We start from the raw sequence: 18417 nt of genomic DNA on the forward strand, positions 1-18417 counted from the left end.
CAGCACCTGTAACTTACATGTGGCACCTAACAGGTGTTGGCAATAACTAAATCACACTTGCAGCCAGTTGACATGGATTAAAGTTGACTCAACCTCTGTCCTGTTTCCTTGTGTGTACCACATTGAGCATGGCGAAAAGAAAGAAGACCAAAGAACTGTCTGAAGACCTGAGAATCCAAATTGTGAGGAAGCATGAGCAATCTCAAGGCTACAAGTCCATCTCCAAAGACCTGAAAGTTCCTGTGTCTACGGTGCGCAGTGTCATCAAGAAGTTTAAAGCCCATGGCACTGTGGCTAACCTCCGTAGATGTGGAAGGAAAAGAAAAATTGACGAGAGATTTCAACGCAAGATTGTGCGGATGTTGGATAAAGAACCTCGACTAACATCCAAACAAGTTCAAGCTGCCCTGCAGTCCGAGGGTACAACAGTGTCAACCTGTACTATCCGTCGGCGTCTGAATGAAAAGGGACTGTATGGTAGGATACCCAGGAAGACCCCACTTCTTACCCAGAGACATAAAAAAGCCAGGCTGGAGTTTTGGGGCTGCCTTGCTGCCTCTGGCACTGGACTGCTTGACCGTGTGCATGGCATTATGAAGTCTGAAGACTACCAACAAATTTTGCAGCATAATGTAGGGCCCAGTGTGAGAAAGCTGGGTCTTCCTCAGAGGTCATGGGTCTTCCAGCAGGACAATGACCCAAAACACACTTCAAAAAGCACTAGAAAATGGTTTGATAGAAAGCACTGGAGACTACTAAAGTGGCCAGCAATGAGTCCAGACCTGAATCCCAGAGAACACCTGTGGAGAGATCTCAAAATGGCAGTTTGGAGAAGACACCCTTCACATCTCAGGGACCTGGAGCAGGTTGCCAAAGAAGAATGGTCTAAAATTCCAGCAGAGCATTGTAAGAAACTCATTGATGGTTACCGGAAGCAGTTGTTCGCAGTTATTTTGGCTAAAGGTTGTGCAACCAAGTATTAGGCTAAGGGTGCCAATACTTTTGTCTGGCCCATTTTGGGAGTTTTGTGTGAAATGATCAATGATTTGATTTTTGTTTCATTCTCTTTTCATTTATTTTGCTTGCAATGAAAAAACACAAGATAACACCAAAGAATTTGTGATTGCAATCATTTTAAAGAAGAAATTGAGTATTATCTGACAGAATTGCATGGGTGCCAATACTTTTGGCCAGCACTGTATATACCAGGATGGATATACAGTATACACAAGGATGGGAGACACATCAACAGTACCTGTAAGGTGTAAGGGGCATGGGGCCCAGGATGGGTGACATCTGTACAGAATTAGGGGATTTTATCCCAGTAACAGTGTCAGCAGCAGATCCCCCCCCCATAACAGTGCGTGATGACCACATTTTTTGTGTCAATCTTTTTCCCTATATTCCTCCTTCAAAACCTAGATGTGTCTTATGGTCCAAAAAATACAATAAGTTTAAAAATAAATAAAATGGTTCTTTTCCTCACAAATCCTTACTTGAGCAATTGTAGCCAATTTTATTTTATAAAACCCTTTGAATTATAGTACATCATGATGGCTTCTCCTGTGTGACTCATCAGACAACAGGATCTGATTAGTCTTAAAACCATTTGGCAAATTCTGAAAGCAAGAATGGCTGGTCCGCTCTGTTGGTTTTCTGATGGTCGGCAAAACTTGATTTACCAGTTAAACATTTCAATTATTCACAACATGAAAAAGGTTCCCTTCCCTGTGCGGCTTCTTCACATGTTTAACAAGACCTGATTTACTAGTAAAACATTGCCCACATTCTGAACATGAAAATGGCTTCTCTCTTGTGTGAGATCTTTGATGACTAACAAGATGTTCTTTCCGAATAAAATATTTCCCACATTTTGAACATGAAAATGGCTTCTCCCCTGTGTGAGATCTTTGATGCACAACAAGAACTGATTTCTGAATAAAACATTTCCCACATTCTGAACATGAAAATGGCTTCTCCCCTGTGTGAGATCTTTGATGCACAACAAGATCTGATTTCTGAATAAAACATTTCCCACATTCTGAACATAAAAATGGCTTCTCCCCTGTGTGAGATCTTTGATGCACAACAAGAACTGATTTCTGAATAAAACATTTCCCACATTCTGAACATGAAAATGGCTTCTCCCCTGTGTGAGATCTTTGATGCACAACAAGACCTGATTTCTGAATAAAACATTTCCCACATTCTAAACATGAAAATGGCTTCTCTCCTATGTGAGATCTTTGATGCTCAACAAGGTCTAATTTCCGACTAAAACATTTCCCACACTCTGAACATGAAAATGGTTTCACCCCTGTGTGAAGTTTCTGATGTCTAACAAAGTCTGATTTCCAAATAAAACATTTTCCACATTCTGAACATGAAAATGGCTTCTCCCCTGCGTGAGATCTTTGATGCACAACAAGACCTGATTTCTGAATAAAACATTTCCCACATTCTAAACATGAAAATGGCTTCTCTCCTGTGTGAGATCTTTGATGCTCAACAAGATGTGATTTCTGAATAAAACATTTCCCACACTCTGAACATGAAAATGGTTTCTCCCCTGTGTGAAGTTTCTGATGTATAACAAGGTTTGATTTCTGAATAAAACATTTCCCACATTCTTGACATGAAAATGGCTTCTCCCCTGTGTGAGATTTTTGATGCTCAACAACATGTGATTTCCTGGTAAAACATTTCCCACACTCTGAACATGAAAATGGCTTCTCACCTGTGTGAGATCTTTGATGCACAACAAGATTTGATTTCTGAATAAAAAATTTCCCACATTCTAAACATGAAAATGGCTTCTCTCCTGTGTGAGATCTTTGATGCTCAACAAGATATGATTTCCGAATAAAACATTTCCCACACTCTGAACATGAAAATGGTTTCTCCCCTGTGTGAAGTTTCTGATGTATAACAAGGTATGATTTCTGAATAAAACATTTCCCACATTCTTGACATGAAAATGGCTTCTCCCCTGTGTGAGATCTTTGATGCTCAACAAGATGTGATTTCCTGGTAAAACATTTCCCACACTCTGAACATGAAAATGGCTTCTCACCTGTGTGAGTTTTTTCATGGATATTAAGAAGTGATTTCCTGGTAAAACATTTCCCACACTCTGAACATGAAAATGGCTTCTCACCTGTGTGAGATCTTTGATGCACAACAAGATTTGATTTCCTGGTAAAACATTTCCCACATTTTGAACATGAAAATGGTTTCTCCCTTGTATGAGCAGTTTCGTATTCCACATCCCTTCTGTAACTTTTATTTTGCTTACAATTCTGTGATAAATCGAAATTTTGGACTTGTTTGAAAAGATCAGATGATAGAGATTTCCTAGGAGGGACTGAAGGTATATCTGGGACAACAGCATGCTCTTCATATGTATCATGTGGGATACTTTCATCATCTGTTATAAATTCTGAAGATATTAGAGATCCATCTGAAATCCCAATACAGTCATCTGCTAAAAATAAACACAAAGTTATTAATTTTTAATGATATTATCTTGAAAGTACATTTAATTTTTTTAAACCATAACATCAGAAATTAAATTAGGGAAAAATGTATTCTGAATCTGTTGTCCAATATCGAGATCTAAAGGCCCCTTTACACGCTACGATTTATCTGACAATATGTAGTCGGGATCACGGTTTTCGTGACGCACTTCCGTCGTCTTTAATGACGTCGTTGCGTGTGACACCTACGTGCGACTCTGAACGATCTTAAAAATAGCGAAAATCGTTGATCGTTGACACGACGTTCAGTTTCAAAATATTGTCCGTTGTTTGGAACGCAGCAGACATATTGTTACGTTTGATACCCTGCCAACGACGAACAACATCCACATGACCGCCTTGGTCAAACAATATCTCACTGAACGATGTAATGTCGTTTGTGAGATGGGTACGTGTGACAGCTACAAAATGACTTATGAGCGATCGCGGCAAATCGTAGCAACGATCTGGGCGTGTCACGTCGCTAATGAGATCACTAGCGATATCGTTGTGTGTAAAGCGGCCTTAAGAGTTACATCTTTGTTAATTCGGCTCTCACATTCCTAGCACCAGTTCTCTGGAATGTGCTACAGTAAATAATCTGATTGATTGTCACAATGTGACTGCAGGATAATGAGGGATAGGGGGCTCCTATACTGTCCCTCACACTAGGGGACCTCAAGCTATTCCTAACATTTGGATTAGCCCTGAAGATGGAGATGCCGGAGTCTCGTGCATTACTAGTCTCCTGACTAGATCTAATCTGTAATCCCCAAGGGAAGGAAGGGGCAGGATTATGATGGAAATACAGATTAAGACAGACGGGAATCATTGCAAACTCACAAAAATAAACAGTGAGAGGCTAAGGAGAAAAGCAAGAGCAGGAAGGCAGCAACAAGAATGACAACAAGGGTTAACACCACAACAGCTCACAGTAATAATGCACAAAAAACACCCATAAATCTGGATCACAACACCTCACCAGATCAGTATAGGTAAACGATAGCTGGCATTAATGAAATAGTCCAGCCAGCATATACAGAACGGGAGCAAATAATACTTTCTCCTCTACAGCATGTGATCACAGACATTAACAAGCAGCCCAGCAGAGAATAACTCTTACTAGCCTGCCCAAGCCTGAGGTTTGATGCCTGCGTCTCCCTACGCTGCTCACAGACAGCAGAGAAATTAACATGCAAAGTACCAGAGTCTATCATTTCAACAGATCCTGACGCTGCCATGACAGTTGGCAAAACCTGCAAACATCTCCTTGAAACATTGATCCACAACATAGACAATTTCAAAGCGTTTTTTTTCGAAGACGAAAATAAAATAAAGACAGATGCTGAAAACTCAACTGGGTTGTCTGGGACTGTAATGCTGATAGCCTATCCTAAAGCCTGCTTTACACCAGTCGATCTATCGTGCGATAGCACGAGCGATCGTACCTGCCCCCGTTGTTTTTGCGTAATGGGCAAATCGCTGCCCGTGGCGCACAAACTCGTTTAACCCCCATCACACGCACTTACCTTCCGGACGACCTCGCTGTGGGCCACGAACGTCCACTTCCTGAAGTGGGAGGGACGTTCGGCGTCACAGCGACGTCATACGGCAGCCGGCCAATAGAAGCGGAGGGGTGGAGATGAGCGGGATGTAAACATCCCGCCCACCTCCTTCCTTCCATTAAGCCGGCGGGTGCTGTGGGACGCAGATAAGCTGTGCTCATCATTCCCGTGGTGTCACACGGAGCAACGTGTGATGCCACAGAAACGATGAACAACCTGCACCCATGTAAATAAACGATATTATGAAAGTTAACGATGAGTACACGACTCACGATTTGTGAGTGATACTGCGTCGCTCGGAGGTGTCACACGAGACGCCGTCGTGCGCTATGCCGGATGTGCGTCACGAAAACCGTGACCCCGACGACATATCGCACGATATATTGTCTCGTGTAAAGCCCGCATTAGGCTTTGTAACCAAAGCAGGTAGCAGGGTCTTGCAGCCTGTACAGATAAACATTAGGGTTCATATTCATCAAGACCAATGATGTACACTGAAAAATGATGCCAGGGACTGGAGTGAGATTTCTGGCATAGGAAACATTGCAGTTTGTTATGAATTAGAGAAGCGGTGGCATCACACCCTTGTTCTGGCCAAGCTCTGCCCATTTTGGCAAAGCTGGTTAAAATTGGCGTGAACACACACACCAGCCTTTGGTCACATGATGTGATGTAAAAAAGGTCCTTAAGCAGTCCTATAATTGGCATATAAACACTGGGGCCACTAGGATTATGGGGGCCCTGTGAAATTGTTCAGTTTGCTCTCCCTTTCCCCTAATACCAGTCCGGCATGCCAGCCTGTGTCCTGTTCAGTTCATTTAGACTCCTGCAATTAAGAGACCTTTGGTAACATCATGTCACATGACTTTGAAATCATCAAAGGTCCTTAAACAATCAACCTTAGAATACAACTGATGGAGTCAAAAAGAGAGTGGGGTTCCTCAGAACTTGAGCAGTTTGATTCCTCCCAACTCCTGACTGTAACTAGGGCTTATTCTTGGAGTAGGGCTTATATTTCAAACATTCTCGAAAAATCCCATAAAATCATGTTAGGGCTTATTTTCGGTGTAGGTCTTATTTTCAGGGAAACAGGGAATTCATGAACCCTCTGCAGGTGTTTAAGTTGCCTTCATAACAACATAGAGAAGACACTATAAGCAAAGAAAATACAGCTGAAAAAAAATCCAGAGCAGAAAGTCTAAAAATGTAAACACAAAATTAGTGCAGAAAGTACATGAGTAGAAATCTCTTACTGGGTAGAGCTGGAGGAAACACATCCTGAGGAACATCGGGATCTTCTTGTTTACAGTCCTGTGGGAGAAGAGGACGGGGACATCTCTCTGGTGTTGTCCTCTTACTGGATAGAACTGGAAGAGACACATACAGGGACTGAATTCATTCCTTACATACAGATAATTATAGGCTGTGTGTATTTAGTCCTGTCTATTACCTGGTGATGTGAGGGGCTGGGGATCCTCCATCATGACGTCCTTGTACAGATCTTTGTGTCCTTCTAAATACTCCCACTCCTCCATGGAGAAATAGACGGTGACGTCCTGACACCTTATAGAAACCTGACACATACAATGATACCGTCACCCCCGATCCCTTCATAGCGTTACTGTATAATGTCCCAGCATTCCCAGCAGTGTCACCTCTCCAGTCAGCAGCTCAATCATCTTGTAGGTGAGTTCTAGGATCTTCTGGTCATTGATGTCCTCATGTATCGGGGGGTGAGGTAGAGGCCCCGTGATTGGGCTCAGGGGTCTTCCCCATCCCTCAGACACAGGGGCCTGACAGCGCTCACTAGAGGTCTTCTTCACTACTGTGTAATCCTGGTTATGGAGAGACACAGTAATAAATCTCACTCCAGACATTTCCAGAGTCCTCACCTCTCCAGTTCTGTCCATCTGTTATTCCCATAGATAAGAATGATGTAATGTGACGTCATCAGAATCTCTCACCTCTCCAGTAAGCCGGAAGAGGATCTCTAAGGTGAGGTGTAATATCCTCTCTGCCATCTTGTCCCTGTCCATATCCATCCTTGATGGGGCAATCAGGAGAATTCTCTTATATAGAAGATCTCCACTGAGAGGATCCAATATTGTAAGGACCTGAATGGGGAGAAGATGATGATGTAACATCATAAAGAATCCGGTGTAATAATACAATATTTGGAGATAACCGTTCACTAGATAGGGATGATTGCCGCACTGCCATGAGGAGTCCAGACTAACTCTGCTGACTCATTACAGTGAATGGATCTTTAGGGGGTTTCATCTGAATCATGTCATTTGAAGAATTACATGTAGACCTGTCATGCTAATAGGTTGAGGAGAAGGGACGTAGCCTCACTGTGCCCTGAACCAGGCTTATCCAGAGGGGCATGATTAAGTGCCCACCCAGTCATCACCAGAGCCTCTGAGGTTGGAGTTTGCTGACAGTAGGCACCAGTTACCAATGAGTTCCACCAAGAGGCTGAGCGGTGCATCATGAGAAAGATGGGGTGGGAACCACTGCTTCTAGAGAAGAACAGGAAGGATAAACCCTGTCACTTACTCTGAGCAACCCTGAGCTCCCCGATGTCCCAAGACAGGTTCTTTCACGTCGTGTGACAATCACGTGTCTAGTGAGCAGGGCTGGAGGAACACTAGTCCTTCTTTATGATAATGACACAAAAGGAAAAAGAAACTGCATTCCCAAACAAGTGGTAAAAAAGAGGGATGGAAGAGAAATGAATAAAAAGGGAGATGATCAATAGGAAGACACCAAAAAATGTTTTCCAAGCAGCAATCTCCAGGATCAAATTAAAAAAAAAATCTCTTGGGGGGGGCGGAGCTAGCCGATGGAGTGTTAAGACACAGAAAGAAGGAGCTCCCACAGACCCACGGCAGAACTCCAATAACACAGGCACTAACCGGGATCCAGGACGGTAATGGCGCGCAGGAGAGGACGGGCAACGAGCACACAGATCCAGGAGGGAGAAGGTGCTGATATCGGCCGCTTTTTTGGGGCTGCAGCCTCTCAGCCTGACACTGCTGCTCTCTCCAAGATGGCGCCGGCAGATACTGAGACAGGAGATAACACTCAGCAAACATGCAGAGGAGCGACCTCACTGCCCCCACACGTGCTGGCAGCCAGCACAGCTCTAAATGCAGACACATTAAAGCTGGGCACCACAGAGGGGAATACTGATAACCCCTTGCCCCAGACACAACAACGATCTCCAGGGGAGTTACAGGCAGAGCAAGGCTCCAGCCCAATATTACAACAAACTCCAGCAGCTATGGGAAGCAGCTATGGGAAGCAGACCTGCAGCACCCGGAGAGGAGCCTGTAATAAAACCACCACAACAACATACATCACCTAAAGAACAAAGACCCTCCAATTCAAATACCTCCACCAGCAGAAACAAAGGAGACAAGAATAAACCAGACCAGTCACAGGTACAAGAGGAAGATTGGGATTGGAAAGCACATATCAGATCAATTCCAACCAGGCAGGAAATGGACTCTTTGCTGGGGAAACTAAGGGAATCCCACAAGCAGGACATGGCTGCTATACAATCAGAGATCAAACAAATTGGCCAGCGTGTAGCAGCTACAGAAGAGGTGCAGGAACAGATATTTTCCCATATAGAATCACATCAACAAGTCCTATCAGAGCACACAGCCCAGATACAGGACATTTTGACCCATTTAGATGATATCGAGAACCGGCATCGCTGTAATAACTTAAGGATTAGAGGACTCACAGAGGCAGTGGAACCATCACAGCTGGACGAATGGGCACAAAAATTCTTCACCCGTCTCCTCCAACGTGATCCAGAACAACACACAGAACTGGACCGCATCCACAGATCCCTGGGTCCCAAATCCCCTGACCCGGCCAGACCAAGAGATGTGATATGTCGGGTCCACTTCTATAAAGAAAAGGAGGCCATACTACAAAGATGCAGAGAGAAAGGAGCGGGTACATATAAAGGGACACCCTTGATTGTCCTGCCAGACCTATCATGGAGAACACTACAACTACGTAAGGCCTTAAGACCACTACTCCAGTCCCTTAAAGATAAAGATATTCCATATCGCTGGGGATATCCTTTCCAACTCCTAGCCAAGAAGAATGGGAAGTCGGCAGTCCTCCGGTCCTTGGGAGATCTTCCTAATTTCTTAGGGACTTTTGGACTGCCTATGATCAGCCTGCCAGATTGGCCAACTCCGGGAGGTCCCACACCCTTACCACCAAGGGAGCAATGGCGACAAGTACAGAACAGACGAGCTGGAGGATCCCCCCGAGATGTACATCGCTGATCATCGCTGACCATCCAGAGAAAGGTAGGAAACATACTGGAGGAGCCAGGAGGCGAGATACATGTTGATTATATTTGACTGTTTATCTACCTACATATCTATAGAGCATAACTATATCAATGCTTTTTCCCACCTCTCCCATCATACCATCTCCTCCCCCCCCCCCTTTTTTTTTTTTTTTTCCCTATTCTCTCTCCCCGCTTCCCACCTTCCCACATTCTCCACACTCTCATCACTCTCTAGCACACACCATATTCAACTCTTACCCCCTCCCCCACCTTTTTTTTTTTCCTATTCTCTCTCCCCGCTTCCCACCTTCCCACATTCTCCACACTCTCATCACTCTCTAGCACACACCATATTCAACTCTCTTACCCCCTCCCCCACTTTTTTTTTTTTTTTTCCTGCCCCCCAAATTTTTCCTGCTTCTCCCCACTGGTCCTTTATCTTCGCATCATTCCCTGCGTTAGATAATCCTTCTTTCCCCAGTTGTCTTTCCCCTTCTCCCCTTCCACTTCATCTAGATCTGATATTGAGCTCTGGTTTAATTACATTTTTCTAAGTTGGTTGTACCGTGTTCTCCCGGTGCCATATGTTTTATATTTGAAATATATCAAACATTCGGGGGTTGGGAGGAGGGAGGGAAGGAAAAGTTATTGATCATTATTAAATTGCATATGTGGATTGTTATTCATATTTCATGTGGAGGTCTGTCGTGGGGACGGGGGAGCTCTTGAAGTGCCGTAGGCTTCCCCGTACCTCTATTAGGGACGTGGCAGAGTGCCACATTAGACAATAGTCTACTAGTAGATACTCAGGAGCAGTAGGCCATCTAGTCCTACTTAGCTTACTTACCTCTTTTCTTTCTCAACTATCTTATTTCTATTCCTCTCTTCTTCTTTTTCCTTTTCTTTTCTCTCTTTCTATCCCCTTCCCACTCTTTTCTGTGATGTCGCACCTAACCTTTTGCACCTACAATGCTAAAGGTTTAAATAAACCTGAAAAGAGGAGTCAAATCTTATATCGTCTACATCGGAAGGGAGTTAAAATAGCTCTATTCCAAGAGACACACTTCATAGCTTCCAATACACGTAAATGTAAAACCAAAAATTACCCGACGTGGTTTCATGGCCCACACCCTAGTCGGAAGGCATGCGGGGTTTCCATTGCCTTCCACAAAACGTTCCAGCCAACAATCCTTGACACACTCATTGACCAGGAGGGACACTGGTTATTTCTTAAAATATCTTTTTTGAATAACATCTATACCATTGCTAACATCTATTTTCCAAATCAAGACCAGGTATCCTTTGGACTGGAGACTTTGAGGGGGCTGGCGGAGTTTGCGGGTGGCACCTGTATCATCGTGGGAGGAGACTTCAGCCTCGTTCTAGACCCGGTCCTGGACTCGTCCTCTGGTAGGTCCGCAATCCCCTCCTCGGCACTACGTAGATTGAAAAGGGAACTGACATCCCTTAAATTAGTTGATCTTTGGAGGGTCCTACATCCCGGAGTCAGAGACTACAGTTTTCATTCCACAGTACACAACAGCTACACCAGATTAGATCACATCTTCATATCCCATGACTTGCTGGACAAATCCCCGGGCTGCTCGATGGATGTCTTCCTTTGGTCGGACCACGCACCAGTGTATGGGGAAATTGGGGTAAGGGACAGAGGGGACACGGGACACACCTGGAGATTTAATGATAATCTACTTAAAAATGTGCAGTGTCTGGAAGATATCCATAAGACCATTGCAAATTTCAAAATAGATCATGCGGCAGATCCTACACCAGACCCGGTCAAATGGGAAGCGTTAAAATGTATGATTCGAGGGGTTTGCATATCGCATGGATCCAGAATTAAAAAAGAAAGTGCAAGAGAGCTAAAAGAACTACTGCTGCAGCTAGGCCACAAAGAAACGATAAATAAATCCAGAGCCAGTGATATACTCAAAATAGAAATATCTAACATTCGTCACCAAATATTATCCATACTAGATCGAAAATCGTTGTGTGCCAGGGATAAATTCCGCAGGAATATCTTTGAGTTTGGAGATAAAAGTGGACGATTACTGGCCAGAACCCTACATCCCAGATATGCACAAACTCCAATACTCTCGCTAAACTCACAGACAGGAACTCAGATCCACTCCACCCCTGACATACTAGAAGAATTTAGAACCTACTATGCAAAACTTTACAACATCCCAACTCCACATGCCCCATTATTTGACATGAGACACCATAACATCTTAGAATACCTCAATAAATATGCACCAGACCCTCTTGAGGATACAGAGGCTGAGAGCCTAGAAGAGGATTTCTCAGACACTGAACTAGGCGATGCTATTAAAGCCCTTAAAGTTGGCAAAAGTCCTGGCCCCGACGGGTATACCCCCCCGGTTCTACGAGAAGCCTGTAGCTCTATAATGTTGAAAGCCTTTAACTCCATAACAAAAACATGCCAGTTCCCTAAACAGACACTTCAAGCCCGAATAACAGTAATCCCAAAACCTGGCAGAGATCCACTAACTTGCGCCAATTACAGACCTATCTCATTAATAAACGTGGATATTAAACTATACTCTAAAATGATAGCTTTGAGATTAGGCCCCCACATTCCCAAGCTGATACACAAAGACCAGGTAGGATTTGTTCCAGGGAGGGAGGCGCGTGATAATACAATCAGAACCCTGTCTTTGGTAGCCCAAGCCAGACAACGCCAAACCCCAATGTGCCTCTTGACAGTCGATGCCGAAAAAGCATTTGACAGAGTCCATTGGGGCTTTTTAGAAGCCACGCTGCAGGCAATTGGCGTCCGTTCGCGCTTACTACAATGGGTAAAGGCCCTATACCGTGAACCAACGGCACAAGTGGGTGTGAACGGACGCCTGTCAACCCCATTCAATATTGGAAATGGCACCAGACAGGGATGCCCTCTATCACCATACCTATACATTTTGGTAATGGAATCCCTGTCAAACGCGCTTAGGAAAAACCCCTCGATAAAGGGGTTACAGATAGGACCAACGTCTCAAACTGGCACTGTTTGCAGATGACCTCCTGATATATGTGACACAACCAAGGATTAGCTTACCCGCCATACTACAGGAGTTTGAGACTTTTGGTGGACTCTCCAACTTTAAAGTAAACCTACAAAAAACAGAGATCCTAAACGTATCGCTACCGTCGGTGGAAGAGGATGCCCTCAAACCCGTTTTTCCCTTTAAGTGGAACAGCAATTGCATAAAATATTTGGGGATCAGGATACCTTCTAAACACCAAGATCTATATGAACATAATTTTCCAGACCTTTTAAAAAACATACAAAAAGACCTCACGGCTTGGCATAACCTCCCCATCTCGTGGTTTGGCAGAGTCAATACAATTAAAATGGATGTCCTACCCAAAATACTATATATGTTCCAAACAATCCCATTGAATCTAGGAGAAAACTTCTTCCTCAAGTTAAAAAAGATGATCAGCAATTTTGTATGGCGAGGTACCAGACCCCGACTGAAATACTCCATGTTGAACAGGTCTCGCTGGGGCGGAGGGGTGGGGCTACCTGATTTTAAAGCGTACCATGCGGCGTCGGCGTCGGTGGAAAATTGCATACTGGATCTCCTCCATAACAGGGACAGAAAATTGTGGGTAGAGATTGAATGTGATCTACACGCAACCATGACGCAGGGAATCTTCTGGTTATCATCTAGAATCAACTTGGAGACCCTGGGAATTTCCCCGATTCTCTTGTCTCTGGCTACTGCATGGAGGAGGGCCAATAGGCGATATAGGCTGACAGGGGAACCGGGCCCTATGACACCACTGGTGGGCAACCCTGCATTCCAATGCTGGCTTCACGAAATCCGTCCCAGCTTGATTTCAATGCCAACGGGAGGGATCCCACGTGTTAAAGATGTCATTACTCAACAGGGTTGCAGACCACTGTTGTCCTTGCTAGATGACCGGCCAAGAGAGCCAAATCATTGGTTTCAATACTTACAACTACGTAAGCTTTGTAGACTCTCTGTCTCCGAGATCTGAGATGCATAAGGACTTGACTCCATTTGAGAGACTATGTTTCCTTCGAGAAACACCTCCCCACACAGTCTCGATAATCTACAACATAACAGTGTCTGGAGGGACGGGGGGGGACCTGCCCGAGTATGTAGGGCAATGGCAGTCAGAACTGAGAAAGACTTTTTCCAAAGAACAGTGGTATAAGTCATTTAACCTAACACACAAATCCACCATCTCATGTAGAATGCAGGAACTCAACTATAAAATCCTCGCACGGTGGTACAGGACACCCGCCAGGCTCCACAGAATGTTTCCAGAGGTCTCAGACACTTGCTGGAGGTGTCAGACCTCGGCGGGCACAATGCTGCATGTTTGGTGGTCTTGTCCAGGGATCCAGGGATTATGGGAAGACGTCTTTGCTCTCTATAATCATTTACATCAAGTGGTAGTGACACCCTCGCCGGAAGTGGCACTCTTCTCAATGTACGGGGGGGCAATCTCCAAGGCGAAGAGAGGTCTGCTCTCATACTTCATGATCTCAATGAGACAGATCATACCGAAACATTGGAGGTCCACCTATACATTGAGAAGAGCAGACTGGGTGGGGGCTATGGATGCCCTGAGACGTTTGGAAGAGATAAGAGCATTTGATGAAGGGAGAGACTCACTATGCTTTTCCACCTGGTATCCGTGGCTTCAATTCAGAGAAACACAACAATTCCAATCCTGGTTACACACGGGCACGCTGCCACACTGATGTTTGGCGGGGCGAAGTGGCCCTCCTGATGGGAGGATGGCATGGTGCCACGTTACAGAACCCTACAGAATCTCCCCTTCTCTCTTTCTCGTGTTTTCCTTCTTTCTCTTCTCTTTCTCCCTCTTCTTCTCCTTTCATCCCTTGCTTTTCTTTCTTTCCCCTCTTTTCCTTCTCTTGCTTATCTAATTAGTGTACATAGGTTTACTTGTTGAAATATATGGCAAGATTATACAGAATGATATTGCCATCTACATATTAAATAGAACAAAAGATAAACGATTGATATATACTTGGGATAAGATGTCATTAAGGATGTTATGAAGAATTTTTCTTGTAAGACCTACGATAAAGTTCACTGTAGTATATGCTGTATAAGATTTAAATGCCCAGACCAAACTGCAACTTTTCCATATTCTGTAAAACCGGGCACTACAAAATTATATATATTCATGCTTTGTTATATAATTTTTCTTGAAAACAATAAAGAAATATTAAACGAAAAAAAAATCTCTTTCCATGGCTCTCACCTCCATGCCAGCACCATGGAAAAGCAAGTTATCCCTGGCAACTACTGAGGTAAAAAGGTGAGAACTTATACCAGAGGGGAGTGCAAAAATCAGAGCAGCTGAGACATCTCAGGATGGTAAGCCAAGAAAGACACAAGGGTCCGCTTAACCCTAGCAGCACCAGCACAAGGATCGTCTGCACAGCTAAGTGGAAAACAAAGCAGATCCAAGTAGTGCTGGCGTGCGCGGTGACCTTCTGACCCATGGGATAGGGGCGACCTCTCTCTGTCTGATAACCTGGTGTCGAAACTCTGATGTAAGTGTTCAGTGTAGAGAACGGGATAAATGTGATCCAAAAGTAACAGACAGATGGAGAAGTCACATCTATGATCAGCTCTAATTCTGCTGTGACGCCCCTGAGGCATCAGGCATCACAGGGTACTGCACCTCAATTAGGGTGTAGTATTTATCCCAGGTCCAAGGAGGGTCGGTACCGGTTCCACCAACACACATACACACAGTTACAATGTGTTGCCCTCCCCAATGGGGACCGTACCAGTGTCAGGTCACAGTAGGGGGTCACTACAGCGGTTGGGTTTACAGGACACCACCGCACCAGGGGCTCCCCGATCCACAGGAGCTGGGACCCAGGGTCAGGGAGAAGCAACCACCAGGGGGAGTCAGGAGCAAACAGTGGGAAGAGCAGGTTGACCTAGTGAGAGTAGTCAACCAGCCGGTGGCAGCGCCTGGAGGCAACAGCTTGGAACACACAACATAACTACAAAGGAGGGAACAGCTCTAGACACGGAGCAGAGCGGATGTGCCGCGAGGCAGCTCTGTGGGCCAAGGCGTTTGGACACGGGCGCTGGGGAGAAGCAGGTGGCTGCTTCCACAGGACCCACGCTGTCTGGGTACAGAACCCTACGGCAGATATACTTCACGTTGTCTACCAACTCTGCAATGGTCGCAGGAATGGCTAGAAGAGTCACCGGACCTGTCCCACCGAGTCTGCAGCCAAATAGCATATAGGATCCGGGGTTTAGGTCTTGGACCAGCCCCACATCGGAACCACGCTATCAGCATACAGAATGGGACACTTTACTGACACCGGGATCCCCAAGTGATTCACGCCACAGGGATCGAATACTTAGCGCAGCACAGGAGGAAGGGCTCATAGACTGACATACACCAGATCTGACCTTCCACAGAATCGTTATTGGCTGGAGTCCATCGTGGCGGAGAATGGTACTCTGGGGCAGCGCCTGAACTACCAGTGAGTAAAAGACCTGGAACCGCAGCCCCTGTCTCTGCTTCTCCTTTTCCGGCACCAACGGGGACCACCACCACCCCCGTCCGTCTTCAGTCATCCTCCCTGAGATAACCCCACTCTGCCTGTGATGAGCGACACCTTCCCAGCAGTGACCTTCACCACCAGCCCCGGAGAGGATAAAACAAGACTGAGCATAAGACCTTCACAGCCGTTGACACATCCTAGGGAGATTTCATAGCACCTTCTCTCCATCTACCTGATGATCCTGAGGAACATCGGGGTCTTCTTGTTTACAGTCCTGTGGGAGAAGAGAACGGGGACATCTCTCTGGTGTTGTCCTCTTACTGGATAGAACTGGAGGAGACACATACAGGGACTGAATTCATTCATTACATACAGATAATTATAGGCCGTGTGTATTTAGTCCTGTCTATTACCTGGTGATGTGAGGGGCTGGGGAACCTCCATCATGACGTCCTTGTACAGATCTTTGTGTCCTTCTAAATACTCCCACTCCTCCATGGAGAAATAGACGGTGACGTCCTGACACCTTATAGGAACCTGACACATACAATGATACCGTCACCCCCGATCCCTTCATAGCGTTACTGTATAATGTCCCAGCATTCCCAGCAGTGTCACCTCTCCAGTCAGCAGCTCAATCATCTTGTAGGTGAGTTCTAGGATCTTCTGGTCATTGATGTCCTCATATATCGGGGGGTGAGGTGGAGGCCCCGTGATTGGGCTCAGGAGTCTTCCCCATCCCTGAGACACAGGGGCCTGACAGCGCTCACTAGAGGTCTTCTTCACTACTGTGTAATCCTGGTTATGGAGAGACACAGTAATAAATCTCACTCCAGACATTTCCAGAGTCCTCACCTCTCCAGTTCTGTCCATCTGTTATTCCCATAGATAAGAATGATGTAATGTGACGTCATCAGAATCTCTCACCTCTCCAGTAAGCCGGAAGAGGATCTCTAGGGTGAGGTGTAATATCCTCTCAGCCATCTTGTCCCTGTCCATATCCATCCTTCACGGGGCAATCAGGAGAATTCTCTTATGTAGAATAAAACCACTGAGAGGATCCGATATTATAAGGACCTGAATGGGAAGGAGATGAGCCGATATGTAACATTAATCGAGATAATAATGAAGGGACGATATCATTTGGGCAGTAGAAAAAAAATTCAAGATGAAATGAAGTTGCACCTAAAATGGTATCAATGAAAACGTCGGCTCATCAAGCAAAAAACAAGTCGTCACTCAACTCTGATGTCAGAAAATGGAGACACAAGCCAATTTTTTTACGTTTTTATTTTTTGTTTTTTTTACAAAAGTCTGATTTTTATTTACTACTAGAGATGAGTGAACCTGGAGTTCGGTTTTCGGTACAAACTCAGACTTTTGCAAGATAGCAAAGTTCAGGTTTGGGTTCGGGGGCTTCACGTATGGAAACCGCTCTCATGTTATCAGATGTATTGTGCACCAAGAAATAAAACTGAAAAAACCCGCCCTCCCCTGTTAGTGATCTGTTTATGGCTGCATGTGGGCGGAGACACGAACTGCCAATCAATGAGTTCAAATAAAGTCCATGTCAAGTCCAAGTCCAGAACCGATCTTTACAAATGTTCATCTGGACCAGCAGAAGCCGAACGTCCACGGGTCCGCTCATCTCTAGTCACCACTTAGATAATAAGAAATGTCTGATATTGCCGTAATCATACTGACCTGGAGAATCACGCTGACCGCTCACTTCCAGCACATCATGAATGTTGTAAAAACAATGATGGAATTACATTTTTTTCACCATTTCACAGCACTTTGAATTTTTACTTAATTTCCAGTAAATGTTATGGTAAAATTAAAACCCATGGGTCATTTAAAAAAAAAACAACAACTATCCTTTATACGGCAATGTGGGTGGAAAAATAAAAGAGCAGTTACACACAATCATGTAGCAACGGAGATGAAATCCATCCATCTCTAGATAAGGCACAGATGGTTTATTACTGCCTCTGCCTTCTCTGTCACTGTATACACAGCTCTGCGGTGCAATGCAGCGGGAATGGTGAGGGACCTGACAGTGACACAGATCTCTGTGTGGGAGCCCATCCACCATTGGTACTTGCCAACTGTAATTGTTTGGGGTCTGGTGAGTGCAATTATTTTTTGGCGGGTGATATTTGCTTTCTTTTGGGGTGTCCGCTTTCTTTGATAAAACTTCTGCTGTATTCTTTAACTTTTTTAGATGTTTGGACAATTCATTATGGAACCACAACCAAGGTGTATTTTTGGATTACGGCTTATATTTTAAGTATAGTCAAAAAAGCCCTCAAAAATCCTACTAGGGCTTATTTTCTGGGTACGTCTTATTTTTGAGGAAACAGGGTAGAAAGAGCTGACGGTGCCTCCTCCCCCATATACAGAGGATATGGTCACCGCTGAGTCATTATATCAGCCCCA

The 18417-nt window shown here is 44.8% G+C and overlaps 1 protein-coding gene across 1 annotated transcript; it reads right to left on the reverse strand.

The window, feature by feature from the left end:
- Positions 1–1195: 1195 nt before the first annotated feature.
- Positions 1196–6990, reverse strand: LOC142258981 (uncharacterized). The gene is made up of 4 exons (XM_075331523.1): positions 6736–6990; positions 6531–6654; positions 6334–6447; positions 1196–3484 (listed from the first exon to the last, which is right to left on the reverse strand). The coding sequence occupies exons 1-4, from the start codon at positions 6988–6990 to the stop codon at positions 1695–1697; spliced, it is 2283 nt and encodes a 760-aa protein (XP_075187638.1). The 3' UTR covers positions 1196–1694.
- Between the last annotated feature and the right edge of the window lie 11427 nt (positions 6991–18417).

The sequence above is a fragment of the Anomaloglossus baeobatrachus genome (assembly GCF_048569485.1).
Source record: "Anomaloglossus baeobatrachus isolate aAnoBae1 chromosome 5 unlocalized genomic scaffold, aAnoBae1.hap1 SUPER_5_unloc_20, whole genome shotgun sequence".
Taxonomy (NCBI): Eukaryota; Metazoa; Chordata; class Amphibia; order Anura; family Aromobatidae; genus Anomaloglossus; species Anomaloglossus baeobatrachus.

Bases quoted from the DNA above. Each gene is read 5' to 3' on its own strand.
- LOC142258981 (XM_075331523.1), bottom strand. From the start codon at position 6,990: ATGGACAGAACTGGAGAGGTGAGGACTCTGGAAATGTCTGGAGTGAGA. The intron at 6,655-6,735 runs GTGACACTGCTG...TGTATGTGTCAG, and splicing joins TTGAGCTGCTGACTGGAGAG to GTTTCTATAAGGTGTCAGGA. The intron at 3,485-6,333 runs GTAAGAGATTTC...GTTTATTTTTAG, and splicing joins GTTTCCTCCAGCTCTACCCA to CAGATGACTGTATTGGGATT.